Here is a 17,924-nt window from a genome sequence, read left to right as displayed (position 1 = left end):
TTAAAGAGCTTTTAGTAACTGTCATAGTAACTCCCAAGGTTTACAAGGAGGTTTTGCTTCCGTGACGCTCCCGGGCTGCAAAGTGTAAGCGATCATCCGTCCACGTTTGAGGCGTCAGTAGACAAAGTCTGAGACCTCGCGAATAATTTATGCAAGTGTCTGTCAGTGCTGGTGGAGTGGGACAGTAGGAGTGGCTGAGGGGCTGGCAGCCAGCTTTGCGTGAATCGTGGACTTCCAAGTTAGAAACTGCAGCTTAGTTATTTCCTGTCCAGCTTCTGAGCCGAGGTGAGGGCGGAGGAGACCAGGAGAGGGATGGCAGAGAACAGCTCCGAGACGAGCGGCTCCGTTCACCGGAGATGTTTGACTCATTCTCCGGCCGAAAGAAACATTTCTTCCAGTGTCGGGGCATCGAAATGGATTCGACTGAACGTCGGGGGAACATATTTTCTTACGACGAGACAAACGCTGTGTCGAGATCCAAAATCATTTCTTTACAGACTGAGCCAAGCTGACCCCGAGCTCGACTCCGACAAGGTAAATGCTAAGCTAGTGGAGCTAGTTAGCACTAGCGCTTTAGTTGGGATCGCAGTTGGTTCACTGAAATTTTATTTTCCGCTAAATACCCCGGGTTTTTTTAGATGTATCAATTTAAAGTACTTTAGGGCGAGGAGCGACTTCAGCACATTTTGTCACCGAACCCCTACGTTGGAGTCATCTTTTTTGTTCATGCTTGGCACAGTGTAAACTATTTGTCTGATTTAGCTACATAGCATTACCACGCAAAGCTAGCTAGATTCCAACAGTCACCACATGACATACGATCTCCTCTGCTTGTGAAGTGTGTTACATCCAACCGCTACAGTGCGGTTATTTATCAAGTGTAGTTAGACTTTAAAATGCACGCCACATTGTTTTTTTCTGCTGCTGTGTTTTTATGAATAGCAAGTCTCGAACACAAAGTGGAAACTTTCCCCTTCCGAGGCCGTTGCCTTGCGTTGCACTACTCAAGCAATCGAATATCAAGAGCAGAAAGCAGCGTTTTGTGTCATCTTTGACGTAATTGATGTTCATTTCAGAAATCATCGATGATACAAAATGTATTTTTGCAACCCTGATTCTACAATTGAAAGTATGTTTCAAAAATGTCAGTGAAATGATCTATTTCCTGCTGTGTTTTTTGACTCAGAGTCAATCCAAAGTTGTATCAGTTCACTCAGCTAACAGTAGTCACTTATTTTTTGTAAGCTTTACATTTTTGATAATTTGCAATATCTACCGGCTTTATAAAATGACCCATGCTTGCAAGACCATTTTGAGTTTAATTCTTGTTTTTCTCGCTTGCCTTTATTTTTCTCCTGTACTGTGTTTTGTCTGCTTTATTCACCTCTGCTGGTGGTGAGGCTCCCATAATGACTACATAGTCCTTGTCAAGCGAGGTGCTTCTGACAACAGAGCAGGAGATGAAGTCACTCGGTTCCCTGTATTGCCTCGATGCTCCGCAAGCCAGATCCTTTTATTTGTACACCTGCAAGTTCTAACAGCAGCCTGTGTGCTCTGAGCCCCTGTACACAATGTATTAACATAACCACGCAACATACTTTTTTGTGTCACTCATTTTACCGTCCCATTATATTCATTGTTTTCATCTACTTAGACATTTTAATCTTCACCCCTGCCCTACTTTATGCTAAACTGAAAGCATGGCTCATCTCGTATTTTCATGCACATATCTTAATCTCTAAATAATCGGCTTGCTTTTTTGTCAGTTCATCCTTCAATGAGCAATGGATCCTCTCAATCCCTTGTCTTAAGTGCGTCTCAAAATCTCAAGCCATTACCATACTTCTCTCCCGCAGACAGTCCGGTCTAGATAGAAGACTGTAACAGACAGGTTATTATTTTGATACTTTATCAGTGTCTAAAACTATATTCGGTGACCTAATTTAGTCATTTTCAGAACTGGACCAAGAAGGTCATGTTGTTTTTGCACACAAAACACTCCATGTGATGGAAACCCAGCAGAGTATGCAGTGTTGTGTTTTCCAGCCAAGAAATGAGTGGTTCATTTCTCAGTCACGCAGGCTGACGTGCTGCAGCAGGACTCTTGAGAACTGCATTATTCATGTTGTTGACTTGAGCCTGTTATACTCATTGGGATAGATGAGAGAAAGTGGGGGTAGAGTTGTCTCGTGCTGGATTACAGCTGCTGACAATCTTTAACAAGTTTTCCTCTTACCTTTTTATTTCAATCAACCACCATATTTTGTAATTGTCAGGTCAGTGCAATAATTCAAAAAGGTTTTCATCCATACCTTGTCGTTTATTCATTTTTAAGTAAAGTTAATACCGCTGCACGCATCGCAAATTTTTCTCTTGAAATAAGTAGTCCTATCAATGAGCTTAGATTTGTACCCACATGATCCTTTGCAGACTTCTTTAACTGCTTCACTCAGGATTGTCAAAGCAGTGACCAAGCTTTCCAGCTTTGAGTGCACATAAATTTTTCAAGCATCCCAGCACAAAAGATTCTTGTTCCTTCATCTTATTCTTTTCATATTCATATCCATTTGCTGCCTGAAGGAGTTCTCTCTGCGGCATGTGTGAGAGAAATATGGCAGCCTTTAATGCCAGATTCAGGTTATATGTCATGCCTGAGCACACTGCAAAGCAACGTAAATATTTCACGGTGATATCCCTCCTATTGTTCCATCCTCCCACAGTAACGGCTCAACAGGCCTGGCAGAGTGCAGTTCGCAAATCAGGCATGATGTTATCGACTTAACCCACTCGATACACCTGTTTTTTTTCATTGTTTGTTTTAAATACAAATCCCAAGCTCTTAAAATGAATCAATTCCGCGTTTCAAGCTATATTAGTAGTTTGCATTAAATTGAATTATCGGCAAGACAAAGCCATCTCACTTTTTTATCCTATCTGAATTACCTAATCTGCCCGATCAAAACAGTAAAGCTGTTTGCTGCCTTTTTGTTTTTGGAATGAGGAGCTCACTTTCAGCCTGAAGCACTTCTGTCTTGTTGTTATGGAAAAAAACATAGTAAATATTGTTGCTTTTAAGGCGAGAAGAGGGTTGAAAGTCTAGCACCGTCGGTGCAGGACCAGCCTCATTCAAATCACCGAGTATTTTTGAAATGTAAGAGTGATAGTTTCACATAATGCAGCCTTGATGGGAGGTGTGTATTATTTAAAAGATGAAGGCCTATTTGACTATGCCATTACCGCCTCTACTCCTGAGGGACTCTGGCTCCTACTCTACAAGGATCAGACTTCCACTTGGCTAAGTAGCTATGGTCATGTGACTCCGAAGCTTTTCTGCAACATCTTCAACTACTGTTTCTGCAGGGGTCTTATTTTCCCGCAATGAAGGCTTAACAGCATTAGATAATGCTTTCAGTCTTTATGTTCTTGTCCCAGACCTGAAATGGCTTCATATGAATGTTCTGTTGGTATCCAATGTGCTTTTCAAGCTTTTTGTATGATTACTTTACACTATAAGGCTAACCGTATCAAAGGCACCTTGGAACCCTGGAGTTTTAAACCGATAATAGCGAGGTTGAACCCCCCCCCCCCTTTTTTTTTTCTTCCGAAAGAGACAATCTCCAACATTTTCACTCGGTTGGATCAAGAACTGAGACGCAGCAGATCACAAAATTTGACATCTTGTGTCTGAAGGGTGGGTCACTGTGGTATTTCCTGTGGGAGGATAAATGTATTATGTGTAGGAGAAAAATAAGGTTATTACACTCCACTATCTGTTGTTGCTGTTGTTAAGCCCACCCTTTTAATTGGCTTTCAAGTTGTCCTCAGATTTTGAATTTAATTTAACCGGGCATTTTTCTCTTTGGTGTACATGGCAGATATCTTTGCATCACCCAAAAAGCATGCTATGCTGCAATTTCCCAGCCATGAGACCAATCCAGGGCTATCCTCTATAAGAAGCCCGACATGTGCTGCTAATCTGATTCTGGTGGATGTCGATGACACATCCGTGCCAGTGCACGAATTGTCCTTATAATGTGTTGAATCAGTGTAAAGAACATTCAGTGATCACAATACTATGTTAAATGGTGAATGTATAATAGTTCATACAGAAAGGGCCGTGTTGAATAACTTTCCTCCCACTTCTATAGTTTGCCATCTCTTTTCAAACTTCTCTACAAGCAATGTCCCCTCCCCTGTGGTTGTTGGCAATTACTCCCCTGTCCAGGCCCCTGGAGACACAGACTCTTGGTTTTAATTAAAAACACTGTCCCCTTTGTGTACATGGGTCCAAATCAGAGCCCCCATATGCATCTTTCAATGAAGTGGGCCATTGTCACACAAAGTCCCTCATAGATGTGTACCCAGAGGATCCTCACTCACCGAGCTTAGAGGTTTCCGGCAACAGGCTTAGTGGCACAGTGGGTCACCAAGCAATTGTAAAGAGGAAGTGGGATGTAATGCGCACATAGTGTCTTTGCAAGTTTTATATCATGAGAAAGTTGTCCAAGATTACATACTTACTTTGAAAATGTCTAATGCTGATACTTGGAAATGTTAAACATGTGTGTCTGGATAATTTGTACAGCTCTCGTGGTCTCAGTTGCCAGCTATTCCATACTTAGTTGGTCATAGCACGGCAATTTGTTGGTCATGTGAGATCTAGTGAGTAGCCACTGGTACGTACAGTTTTGACCGATCAAGTTTCTCCATGAACTAAACCCGGTCGATGCCATGATTCCTTGAGAACTGAGCAGATTCGGTTAAGTTTTGTCATCATAACCATCTAATGAGTCCAATGACACCGATACCCTCCCGCTCATTTAACCCTAGTACTAAAATTAGAAATATACACTTAGCACAGCCATTGACATGTACTGTCCTGTTAGCTTTTATTGTTAAGGCTGCTTGTGAATAGAAAGATGCTTTCAACAGAAAAATGCCACACCACAAGTCGTGTATGTCATTCGACTGTATGATATTTATTCTTGACAGAAATGATCAAAGTTTACTTTTCAACTGATATTTCTCAATCACCAGGATAGAGCAAAGAACAATTTTGCACATGTGACGGTATCCATGTCAATCAGAGTTACTGTACTTTCCAGACTATTGAGTGCACCTGAATATACGCTGCACCAGCTAAAAAAAACTAAATAAATATGTGTACTCTCATAGGCCGTCAAATGTTTTGGGGGGGGGGTCGGCACACCAAACCTCTGTTCAGTTGACTTTTTTGATCCCATTCCTAACTGGACAGTGGAGCTGCGCGTTTTTTCTTTTTTCTACACATAAAGGCTGTACTTGCCTAAAAGCCGCAGGTGTCCACATTGCAACAGGAGATATTTACACAGAAACATTTTTCTTTTTAATTTTAATTAAATACATACCGGTAACATCCACAAATATGTACCGGAAATGCTTTTTTCCCGAACAGCGCTTGTAACACGGCTGATGGAAACAACTAACAATCAATAACACAAGGAAAAGTCCACTCATCCATTTTCGTCCCGCTTTGTCCGACTCAAGCTGACCCCTATCCTCGTCTTCCTTCGCACTAAAACCATTACGGTAGTCTTCCCTGGTGTCGGCATTGAACGGTCTCAGAATTTCATGGTCATTTCATGACGAGGCTAAATGTTTTGGCGGCATGAAGCTTGTCAGCCCAAAAAAATCCACAAATTAGCCACATCATTGTTTAAGCCACAGTGTTCAAAGTGTTTTGAAAAAAATAGCGGCTTATGGTTGGGAAATTGTGGTAGCTTCATGATAAGACTTGGATAAATAACGGTGGCCTTAAATGTAGAAAGATTCACGTTTTTAAACTGATTAAAAGCAAAGATAAACCTTTATTGTCGATCACAAGTAATAAGGTTTTTTTCTTAGAGGCTCAGAGTAGGTAGGTCGGTAGGAGCAGAATTTGGAAAATACATGCCATGTACACATTTATAACACATGTTCACTTGGGAGAAATGAGAACTTTGAAAACAACTTTCTTGCATTTTTCAGTGATCTCAATAACTTATGTAACACACAGTGAAGAGGCCAAGAGTTTCAGATAAATCTTGAATGGAGTAAGAGGCCACTAAAAAAAGAGTGGTGCTGCTTTAGTGAGTTGAGCAACTTTGGCTTTGTCCATTTGCACAGCGCTGGTATACCTTTACTTTTGCTCAACTTTGGTGACTGGAAATATGAAAAACCAACACTGGATGTAAGACCAGAATAGAACTCCATTGGGCTCCAACGGGATATTTTTGCCATGGAAAGGAGGTCAAACAGCCATGAGGGTACAGAGATTCATTACAATAGGAAATGAACTGGGATGCGTTTCATTATTAGAAAGATTAATGGGATTTCATTAACATATATGGGCTGGCGAAGAAAAGCTTGACAGTTATGAATGTATCCGTGTTCTGGTGAACAGTCAACCTTGTGTCCGTTATGGCCTGAAGTGTGATAATATATTGCTAGTCTTGTATAAATAAAGGAAGGCACACCAACCGCATTTGACGATCAACCCTAAAGTTTATTTAGTCAGTAAGGAGTAATTCATCAGTTTTCTTTTTCAAACTCTGGTTTGAAGTTTAAGGCTGGAACCAGAATCCAGCTTAGCACAAGTACAGCATGGTTGAGAGGGACAAGAACTGTGTGCTGTTGCAGTTTGTAGTCATACCTTCACCCCGCAGTGATCTCACAGCATCTGGAAAACATGTGTGCATCACTGGACTCAGGTGAGAAAGCTGAGACTTTGGGGGCCTGGAATGTCAGTCAGTCTTAAAAACTACTGATTTGTCCCATGATTTTTTTAACACATCTCAATTTGTTAAATATATTGTCTTTTATAATGATGTGAAGTAATTGTTAAATGCTGCCAGAAAACGATTTTTGGTCTGTCTTGTTAGGCCAACAATGTAATAGATCAGACTAGGCTAATTGTCGATGGTAGCCAAGGTGATTTCTGCTGGTCCCCCCAGAGAGATCCGGCCGCTGTTCCCAATCTTTCTCTTCTGCTCTAATTGTTTGAGCCTCCCCGCCTCCCCCTTGAGACAAGGATGGCCTAATCACGGTACTTACAGAAATAGGGGAATACCCAGAGGTTGTGAAGGAATCAAGATCAAACCCAGGGCCTATGGGAAAAGCAAAGCGATATGCCAAAGCTGTGTGAATATATCCTTTGCTGGCACAAATCATCGGCACAGAAGCTGACCTTACCGTTCACGTTCACTGAGTTTTAATCAAAGATGCGCAGCCCTCTCAGATTGTTGTGATCGGGGGTCGGAATGACATAAACCATCAAAGAAAACTGAGACGTTGCATTTTACCCGAAAACAGAAAGAATCAATAATCAAGTATTGTCTGTTTATGTGCAACCAGCATAAGGTGAAGATTTGCGAACTTCTTTAATTGCAGACCCAATAACTACAAATGTTTTTCTTCCTTTCAGGATGAAACTGGTGCCTATCTCATTGACCGAGACCCTACATATTTTGGGCCAGTGCTTAACTATTTGAGGCATGGCAAACTGGTGCTAAACAGGGACTTGGCAGAGGAAGGTAATATATAAAGAAATGGCGAACATAGAGAATATTCGTGTCAGTTCATTGGTTCTCACTTTATGTAAAATACACTGGTTTTATTTCTCAACAATTGCATTTTAAATCAGTTGGGTGTCGCCAATGTTATCATCTGTTTTGTTGCCCATTCCACCCGGCTGTAGTAGAATATACAGCAGTACTGAATGTTGTTTGGACCCTCATCCATTATATTCATGTGTACAACTAAGCATGATTCTGTGAAATGGTGTTACATTTTTACCTGAAAGAAAATATTTTACATATGATGTCATAGGTGTGCTTGAGGAAGCAGAATTTTACAACATTACATCATTAATAAAGCTCATCAAGGACAAGATCAGGGAAAGGGACTGCAAAATATCACAGGTAGGTCGCTCTCTTATTGAAAACGATATTTTGGTTGTTTTTCAAGTAGTTGACCCCGGAACGCCTTTTTCTCCCAGGTTCCAGTGAAGCACGTGTACCGAGTGCTACAGTGCCAGGAAGAAGAGCTGACACAGATGGTGTCAACCATGTCCGATGGCTGGAAGTTTGAACAGGTAAAACTCCTCACGTTAAGGTCACAGCAACAAGCTTCCTTCCATGTGCTTCACCCTCCCTGCTATGCTCACAATGACCCCGCCCAGTCCTCGATGTTGAAAATGGATAAGAAGCCGATCAGCAAATCACATCTTCCTCAATGTCCGCTTACATTATCCGAGCATCCCTTCTTTGCTGTGATTGGTCGTTGCAGCTTGTCAGTATAGGTTACGGGCGGGCCCACCAGTCAGAGTTTCTGCTGATTGTGTCAAGGGAGGTGAAGGGAGAGGAGTCTGCTTTGCCAAACAACAGCGGAGAGGTGTGTCCCTCAAACTTCTGTCCACGGGCTGGTCACTGCATGGTCCCCATGTTGTTCATACACACCCTTTTGGCCATTGTTTGTCCCAAGTAGACACATAGATGTTGGTCCTTTCCTTTTCTTTTGAGTTTATTTCTATTGAGTCTTCATTTGTACTGCTTGCTCATCTGTGAGGCTACAACTTAACTCTGTGCCTAGTTTGACACACACACACATCTCTTTTTTTTCTTTTTTCTTTTTTTCTTTTCTAATTGGGGAAAAAAACCAATTATTCATGTTGAAATCAGTTTTGAGGCTTCCAAACAGTCTTTGCATTCATTGAGCTTTTTTGGCTTTTCCGGGGGTGTCTTGCAGTATGCCATTTCGGTTTTCAAATAAGTCCCCAAAGATCACGACACAGAGAAACTACATTTATTTGGTCATCATTCGTGTGAATGAGTCTTTTGAGCGGAGGACACAGTGGATCTCCTGCCAGAGCCGAAATCTCATTAGTCTCCCCACACAGGTCAGATGGGAAACTCCTAGAAGCACAAGTATGTTGCTCAGTCTGCTGCAAAGGAGTCTTTTGTGAAGATTAACTTTAATGATTTAATGCCAACCGTAAGAGTCCAAATCTAGACAATTTGTTCAAGTGTGTTTTGCATCACAGTAGGTGTGCAGTGTTTTTTTCCCAATTACAATCTGATACTTGGGCACCATACTGTAAAATACTGTATATATTTACTGCATTCATGCTTGATATGAATGAGTGTTAAAACACAACTTAGGAAGATGTGGCTCCTGAGGCTGTGCATGTCTGAACATGCCCACCTGCATACGTAGTATACAAGTAGCCTGCAGATAACACACTCTGAATCCACAGGTAAAAGCAGTCATTCTGGACAAACATGTGCTTGGTTTTTTTTCTTACTTCTTAAATTGTGTATGCAGTTTGTTTTGAAAAGACATGTATCTTTAAAACAGTTTATGTAAGTGGGGGGGAACCTAAGAATTAGAATGAGAGACTTGTTTTTTGTTTTTTTTTTGTTTTTTTAAGAAGGCCATAGGACAAATCTTTTCTTGACTGATAACATAATCTTGGGTTAAAAATTCACGATGACTGGTTTCATTGGTGTGTTTTGTTTGAATTCTCGGTGTCTTCAGGTCCCTGTACAATCTTGCATCAGTCTCTGTAGACTGGTAAGGTGTGTTACTAAACACAGCATAAACCGTGATTTCCCACGGTTCCTCCTGCACAGAATAACAACAATGTTGAACAGTTGGAGCTTCAGCTAAGCAGACGTCGGCCAAAAAAAGAGATTCAGTGCATATTTCTTGATGGAGCCACTGGCGTTTAGGGAGACGTATGAAGGATTTCCATTTTAACATTACCACTTACCACTTACTTCAGTAACCCAACCAAAATGGATAACTTTAGTTGCACCTGCAACATTGTAAAATGAGTTTAGACGATAGCTAAGTAAAATAAAGAAACTGTATAAACCGCACAGGGGACTGTTTATCTTTGCAAGTGCACCAACACTAAAATGCTTCAAGCTGTTTGAAGTGAAGCAGGTTTGTAGTCATTGAAATAGAGACTGCTTCAGATGGAGCACAGTGGTTCTTTCTCAAGTCCCTTTCACGCATGCTCTGCAAGTCAGAACCAACATTACCTGTGGGATCTGTATACGAGAACACAAACGTCTGAATTCAGCTGGGCTAGACACTAAACAGATGCGCCTTTTCCAGCACGCCGTAAGTCAGTTGAATCTCCAATTGACGTCAATGAGAATAGCACAGGCCGTTGTCCAGAAAACTCAAACTAGGAATTAAGAATCCTGGAGCAGCTTTCCATCGTCCGATCCAAAGTGACAGTATCTGTGAGTCAGAAACTCCAAATGAGAGAATAAGATCTCTTTTTTTTTTTTTTTCCCCTCCCCATCATTTGATCATTGCAGCGTTACTATAGCCAGCTCATTTATAAGCTCCATAGCTTCTATCCAAAACTAGTAATATTGTTTCTTTTTACCTTTTCACCAGTTTTTTGATAAAAATCAGAGAACATCCTTTGCCTTTTTTTTTTTTTTTTTTTTTTGGTTACTAAAACTAAACTGGAGCCAAATCTCATGTTAATTAGAAGGCGATCTGGTGACGATGGACTTAATCAGCAGCAATGGAACAATGGTATTGATAAAATCTAGTTCATGTCCTTGATTCACTTACAAATTTGCCATTTGGACAATTCTACCATTTGGAGTGAAGCCAGAAGAATTAGGTCATTATTTACCGCAAAGTGTTGACAAAACTAGTTATTTTTTTTCTAGTTGAGAAATCAATTCCATGGCTTGTTTCTCACCTGAACTTGGGCAATTTCTGCAGAATTTCACCAGGTAACGTTGATGAATGTAGCCCCTGTCATTGGAAACCTAAACGTTTGAATGTCTTGTTACCTTGACAGGTTATTTGTGACAGTAATATGAATTTTTGCAGATGTAATTGATGCTGACAGTCTTGCATTTGCAAATTGAACAAAGTACACAATACTATAAATAGCCAACGGATGCTAGTGTGCATCACTCTCTTGCTCTGTAAGAGATGTTTTTTTTTTTTTTTTGTTTTGTTTTTTTTAACTTTAGCTGTTCACCTTTGAATCTTCTTTGTCCACCAAGTTGAATTCTCCATTCACCACTGCTCTGTGACCTGGCATGTTTGCTACCTGTATTTAGCTCCTAGCACTTGAATATTATCGTCAACTACCTGCTAGTTATGAGTTGTCATTGATGTTCATGGATTATTTATTTTTTTATGTGCACCCTTCACCATTTTTGTGTTTTTGCTTTCATAAACCTCTTCATTTGTTGGATTTCCATGCTGGTGTGTCTCGAGGTCCTGAAAATAGTTGCTTGATCTGTGCAATTTAGTGTCCACTTTTTGATTGTTGTCACTCATACAGTATCTCCCAAGACTTTTTTTATTAATCACACTCCTCCAAACATTGAGACCGTTACACACAATTTGTGCACTACAAGATAGATATTGTAGTTCAGCTGAAAAATGAAATGACTTTAACAAAAAGCCTCTCATTGATAACCAAAAGTCACCAATTACTTGATTTAGAAAAACACCTTGTGTCCAATTTCAAGAACTAAACTTGTTACTGTCTCATGCTGGGTACATATTTTTCCTTGCAGTTATTTTCTTTAAAAGTTTTTTCATTTTAGTTATGTTTGCTGTATTTTTCTTTCTTTGCAAATTCGGCACAAAATTTGTATATACGACATTTGTCTGCTTCAACATTTCTCTGGCAGTTTTTTTTTTTCACATCATTTCAGCAATCTTTTTTTTTTTTTTCCCCCAATACACTTTTTCATCAGAGGTTAAGTCATTTTAATAAAGGCCAAAAAAATGTATACACACTCAAAACAAATCTGAACTATCTTTGCACCTGAGTGACCTATTTTAAGTGTGTGAATTCGGCCAGAATAAATTAAAGTTGTAGATTGAAATTCCAGGAACCTGTGGCTGTCAGCTTTTTTTTTTTTTCCCCTCCAGCATTCCTGTAATCTGCCACCCAGTTGTTTTTCGTGGACAGGTTTCCAGGGTTGTCCTCTTTCCCCCCACACACTGAAAGCTCATCCTTCCACTTCTGCTCTGTTCTCGTGTGTCTCCTAGCTGGTCAGCATCGGCTCCTCTTACAACTATGGAAACGAAGACCAGGCGGAGTTCCTGTGTGTTGTCTCCAAGGAGCTGCACAATCAGTCATATGGAACGAACAGCGAACCCAGTGAGAAGGCTAAGGTAAGTAGACCTACATGCACAGTACGTGTGGTGAGATGGAAAAGTCCGGTCATATCAAACATCTGTGTATGATGGTCTTTTTCCATTATGACATGTAACTGGATTATTACTGAAAAAGCATGCACAAGCATCTTGTATGTTTTCACTGTTGCAGCACGTCACTAGTCTTCTAAATTCATACAAATGTGTCTCACAGAGAATTGATCCAGATTTGAAATTTTACATTTATTTGACCTGAAACAAACGGGTCGTGACAGTGTCCACTGTCCCCGAGGCATCAGAAAGCAAAGCTCTGGAAAATAGTGGAGCTTCTGGCAAGGTCTGTCATTTGGGAGCAGAGTAAGAGGCACACCCTTCGTAATTCAAAGGAAGACTAAACACTACCAGTGTCTTCCAAGCAAATTTAAAGAGTGTAGACAATTTGTTTAGACTGTTTCCAGGGACACCATATCAAGTACTTTGAAGAAATTGCAAGCATTTCAATGCGTGAATGACATAATTGACAAACATTTCGGACACGTATATGTTATTGGAATGGTGCCCCTTGAGAACATCTGTATGCTTTCTTGGTTTTCTTTATCTTCTGAGTTACATTTGCATGTAATGATTTGTGTTAATCCCCTGTGAACACAACCCATTTGTTGTGTTATTTTTCACCTTTCACTTGTTCTCCCTTTTCTAATTTCTACGCCTCCATTCATTTCCATTGTTTTACAACATGCCTTTCTTGTCTTCTTCTGTGCTGTCTGCATGCTGCATATTGCTCAGAGCGAGGACGAAGAGACGGATTATGAAATGAATGACTCTGATTAGGGTTGAGCACTTATGACTCACTGGTGAGCGCTCAACTGCTCATAGTCCCTTTACCCCTCTTTTTTGCCCTCATCCTTTCCTCCTCCTCCTCAGTGCAGTTACATCTTTTTAGGAATTTGTATTTTTTTTTTTTTTTTTTTGTTCTTAAAGACAACTTGAGCTGATAATACTCTCAAGCCATCCAGGTTGGAAATCTGCTTTGGCCCGTCGCCTTCCGAGTCCGCAAGCCAAAACTAGATCAAAAGCCAGATGGTCTCTTCTGAGACCGGTTGAATATGTCTGTGCAGACGGAGCTCCCTTTGAAACCAGAGGGGAAGAGCTTTATTTGTTTCAGAAGTGTAAATAAGACCCTTGTAATTATGTCCTGCTCACAGCCTTGGTTACTGGAGGGCATGCTGATGATTCAGCTGCTGCGCTCTGACTCATTTTTCCTCTTTGACTGACTTTGAAAGGGAAGGTGGAGCACCATGCCCTCTCTGTGCCCGCCGTTGTCAGTCGTAGTGATTGTAGTGCTGCTTTGGCGGCACCCGATTGATTCGGAGAAAGTTCTCCTCGTCATTCTTTCCAAAGTTGCTAATCACGAACATCCAGTGTCTCTGCATAAAAACCCAATTCGCTCTCTGCACTTTTGGGACTCTTCGGCCAGATTTATAAAACTATGTTGTATCTCAAGCTACAAATAATCTGAATCAGAAGACAAATTTGAATCAAAATTAAACATGACATGCAAACTTTTGCAAAGTGCGAATTTTGTAATAGGTTTCAAAGTCCATGTATCTCAGCACATGTCCAACTCATAAAAAACATCATCTAATTTAGAATTTCAACTGTTGATTGACTATTCTTTTTTTTTCCCTTGGGCTTTCCTTCCAAAATACCCCTTATTCACATTTTTCATTTATTAGTTTATCCAATATAATTCATTTTTAAATAAATAGCCTTTTTATTTTCTCAGTTTATATCAGTGTGTTGGAAAGCCGACTATCCGCTAAACCAGAACTGTGATCTGCAGGTTCAACAAAGTGCCAGACAAAGTATCATCCAGCTGCGAACAAGTCTGTGAGACCTCGCATTAAATTCTCTCAAAGTGGGATTAAATGCTTTTATTACAATCAGTAACAATTTATTTACACATGAGTTTCCATTAAGAAACAAAATAGCGAGTACAGCGTCCTGATAATAGGAAAAGGGATACTGATTATCACAATATTCTTTTTTCTCCCATTCGCACAGCGGGAGTTTTACCTCCCCACTTAAATCCCTCCTGACAGGGTTTCCTGCTTATACGCTGATCCCCAATTTGATCCACAGCCTTGCACCGCTGACTTTCTGGCACCGCTCTTCATTTCGCTCACTAATGCAAGCATTTTCTTTTTCCTCTGCTTCCATGTCATGCTGTAGTCTTAGACAGTCTATATGTGCTGCCAGTAGAGAGCTTTGATCACTGAAATCAGGCAGTCATACAGCGTTGCTACTAAATGCCCTTCCGAACATCCAGGACATCGTGGGTTCTTTTAAATCAGGTTCCCTTTTTGTTTTGTTTTTTTATTCTGCAGATTCTTCAGGAAAGGGGATCCCGGATGTGAAGAGGACTCAGTATTATGAGCTCCAGGTGTTATGATGCAAACATATCATCCTTGTGGAAGACCATTTGGCACAAAGGAGATTAAAAAAAAAGGGGGGGGTGCATTTATCATTGTGTTTTCCCTCAAGTTTCATTTTTATTTTGTGATGTAAATAAGCGTTTACTGACTATTTGTGCCTGTACAGTTAAACTGGACCTTTTGAATTCATGGCAGGTTTTTTTCTAATTGAAAAAAGGCCATCATCATGTAAGGCCAATGATTCACTCAGGGTCATGTATTGAGTCACATCCAATATCCTCTAACTTAAGGGTCTGGAAAGGGATCTTTATGGTCTTGATAATTCTGAAGTGTCAAAATCATAGTTTTAGCGATAACAAGAAGGGAATTGTGCTGAGTTTATTAAGCACATGTTTAAGACTATTTTAAATGTGAACTTAATCCCATTAAAAAAAAAAAAACAGTGACTTTGCTTCCCAAAAATTTCGAACAGTTACCCCACACACTGAATGTGGCAGACACATTTTAGGATATATTTTACATTAGTGTGGATCCCCCCCCATCCACTTAGCTGTTCACTGTTTAAAAAAAATCAATTAGGGTCAAACTAAATGAAAAAAATCATGAACAAATGGGCATTTGTAAGTTGAAGGCTCCCAAAGTGGCTTGTGAGAAATGAAAACAAGTTCCATTTTACAAACCGCTTATATTACATATAGTGATGAAACTGGTCCCTGACGCAAGGTATCGTAACACAAGAGGCTTCATCACTCCTCTGCTGCTTATAGCAACCTGCATCTGTCAGCCGTCTACAGCGCTGGCTAAAAATGCATTTTCCTACACTGATCACTGTGTGTAGTGACGTTGTAAACAGTGTGTAAAATGTGTATATCTGTCCTTTGTACAAACTACAATTGCTCATTCCAAAAATTTCACAGGAGCAACTGCTTCAGTTCCAGGGAATTATGAAATAACTTGTTCTCACTATACAAAACTATTCTTGAAACAATCTCAAGAACTTAGTTTGAGACCTCATGTTCAAATATTTGAAATTAGCTTCCACACCCCAGAGTATTCCAAATATAGTTTTACAGTAGTAAATTTTAAAAGTCCTGTTTCATGTCACAAGACAATGTGTTTTTAATCTTTTTGACTGAGTTCTAAGTTGTTGTTTGTTTTTGTTTTGTTTTGGTTTTTTTACTGGTTTTATTTTTTTTATGTTTTGAGGGAAAATGTCTTTTTTTTTTTTGAGTAAAGGTATTTTGCTGAGGGAGGTTTGGGGACTGGAACTGTTTTGAAGGCATTGGTGAATGAATTTCTGTTCAGAGGATATTGTTTTGATGTACATAATCCAAATTTCAATATTAATATTTAACTCTTAAAAAAACTGCACGTTTTGTACACTGTAAAAATCCCAACTTCAAATAGAAGTTGTTTATACTGGATCTTTAAAAATGAGAATCTTGACAATGTTACCTTCTGTTTTGCATTGTTTGTACAGGACTTTAGAGATTTCTGTGAGGATTGAAACAGCAGATGCTGAATATGGTGTCTTTCACTGAGAACATGCCTGGAACATGTTTTGATAACAAAGCTATACTCGGATGGCTATGAAGTTGACTGTTACATTTTGAAAAATGTATTTTTTTTTCTGCAGTGTGATAGATTCTAAGCATTTGGAATTGTGTAGATTTCAAACACAGCATTACAAGCACTACAGTGGGGAAAACACACTGAGCACATCGCTTACAGCCTGTAATGTTGTTCATGTAAATACTGCAATTAATTTAGTACACCTTTTTTTAATAGAAAAATTGTTTTCCAGTTTGATGTGTGGTTTTGATAGGTTGGATATTTCATTCACAAATAATCAGTTAGTGTTGCCTTTTCCCCCAATGACCAAAATCCAATGTCTTACATATATTGCACACATTGATCTTAGTGTCAGGGATGAGTAAACTTTTGTTATTGCTGGCACACTTTGTACATACTGACTTGACACAAACCTCCATTTACTCACATATACACGTATACACTTGACTAAAACGTTTTTGTTTTTTTTACATTTTCCGGGATACTATTACGGATGCATGTTTTTGATATGAATATACACATTTACACAAAAGGGCTTTTTAAGTGCAAAATTTGAGATTTGCAAAGAGGTTCAATCACAGTCGACTGGATATTCTGGCTGAGCTAGGCTATGTTTACATTTGCAATAGTATTCTGAAGCCTTCCAATCATGTACTGTCTTGCACTCCCTCACACGTTCACAAACGACTAGACGTGTGTGAATGCCCCAATGGTAACTCTCACTCCCCACTCCACACAAACTGATTGCACAGACTTGCTGATGATGAGGAAAATACTCCATCCACTGGCAGCCTACACCTGAGCGTTGCAGACAATCTTGCTTACCGCAAATGATGCTCATTTATAGAAGGAAATGCCCTTGAGTGGCGACAGAGCAAGTGTGTTAGGGTATATTTGAAGCTATGCGATGAAAATTAAACGTCACATTTTGTTTTTGTTTTTTTCTTTTCAGCATCTTCACTGGACATTCTTTGCTAACCCTGTGTCAACATTATCTGTTTATCGTTTAACAGTCAATCATTACATATGAACAAACTTATCAAAACCGTAGCCTACTACTAAAAAGTGCCCAGTTTATCTCTCATCGAAGTCATAATCCACACACCACCGTAATGCATGTTAGAAGGTGATCACACTTGTAATGGGAGGGAATGTCATTTTTTTCAGTCTAACAATTACATCAATGAATAATGTTCTCATATCACTACGTGGATCACTTCTATATGATCTTATGCAATGTTAAAGTGTATTTAAGTAAATCTATGAGGTTAAGGGGATAGATCATGACGGTCTCGCGTAAAGTAAACCCAATAAAATGTTGTCATTCACATCTTGCGTACTCATTTGTTTGTTTGTTTTTTTAAGAAGTATGACTGGTGAAATAATGAATTTCATTTGTAGTCGCAATAATCATTCAAGTAACGCTACATAGCCGATTCGTTCCGTGAAAGTTTACTTCCTGTCCGGAGAGCCGTCCATGTGAGAACCAGCGTGCGGCGAGCGACCTCTGCTGCCGCGTCCTCGTCACTTCAAAAATAGCTGCCTGAAATAATGCCTGTTCAAATATGGATTAAAATACTTTAAATTCGTTTGCACACACGTAGCTACGTGGCTATTCGTCCAAACACGCCTCGTATAGACGACACTGGCCTGTGGGCAACTAAAAGTGTATTTTTTTTAGCTGAAAACGACTGGATTCATCAAGAGCGGTCCGAGTTAACGGTTTTGAGTGTGGCTAAAGCTCGTACG

At 39.8% G+C, this 17,924-nt stretch overlaps 1 protein-coding gene across 2 annotated transcripts; it reads left to right on the top strand.

Moving 5' to 3' along the window:
- The first annotated feature begins 184 nt into the window (after positions 1-184).
- kctd5b (potassium channel tetramerization domain containing 5b) lies at positions 185-17,513 on the top strand. Of its 2 annotated transcripts, XM_086140291.1 has the most exons (7): positions 185-534; positions 7,442-7,550; positions 7,846-7,937; positions 8,015-8,110; positions 8,305-8,409; positions 12,061-12,186; positions 14,556-17,513. In XM_086140291.1, exons 1-7 carry the CDS (start codon positions 313-315, stop codon positions 14,583-14,585), a joined length of 780 nt encoding a protein of 259 aa, XP_085996417.1. In that variant the 5' UTR covers positions 185-312; the 3' UTR covers positions 14,586-17,513. The 2 variants fall into 2 exon arrangements, with proteins under 2 accessions (XP_085996417.1, XP_085996418.1); XM_086140292.1 differs by lacking the exon at positions 8,305-8,409 and having other exon boundaries at positions 189-534.
- Positions 17,514-17,924: the final 411 nt, after the last annotated feature.

This window comes from Fistularia commersonii, chromosome 33 (genome assembly GCF_037954325.1).
Source record: "Fistularia commersonii isolate RoL2024-O1a breed Wild chromosome 33, RoL_Fcom_v1.0, whole genome shotgun sequence".
NCBI classification, from domain to species: Eukaryota; Metazoa; Chordata; class Actinopteri; order Syngnathiformes; family Fistulariidae; genus Fistularia; species Fistularia commersonii.
This window is presented reverse-complemented; position numbering and strand designations above follow the sequence as displayed.

Coding starts and splice junctions, on each gene's coding strand:
- kctd5b (XM_086140291.1), top strand. CDS start 313: ATGGCAGAGAACAGCTCCGAGACGAGCGGCTCCGTTCACCGGAGATGT. Junction 7,938..8,014: donor GGGACTGCAAAATATCACAG/GTAGGTCGCTCT, acceptor TTTTTCTCCCAG/GTTCCAGTGAAGCACGTGTA. Junction 8,111..8,304: donor ATGGCTGGAAGTTTGAACAG/GTAAAACTCCTC, acceptor TGGTCGTTGCAG/CTTGTCAGTATAGGTTACGG.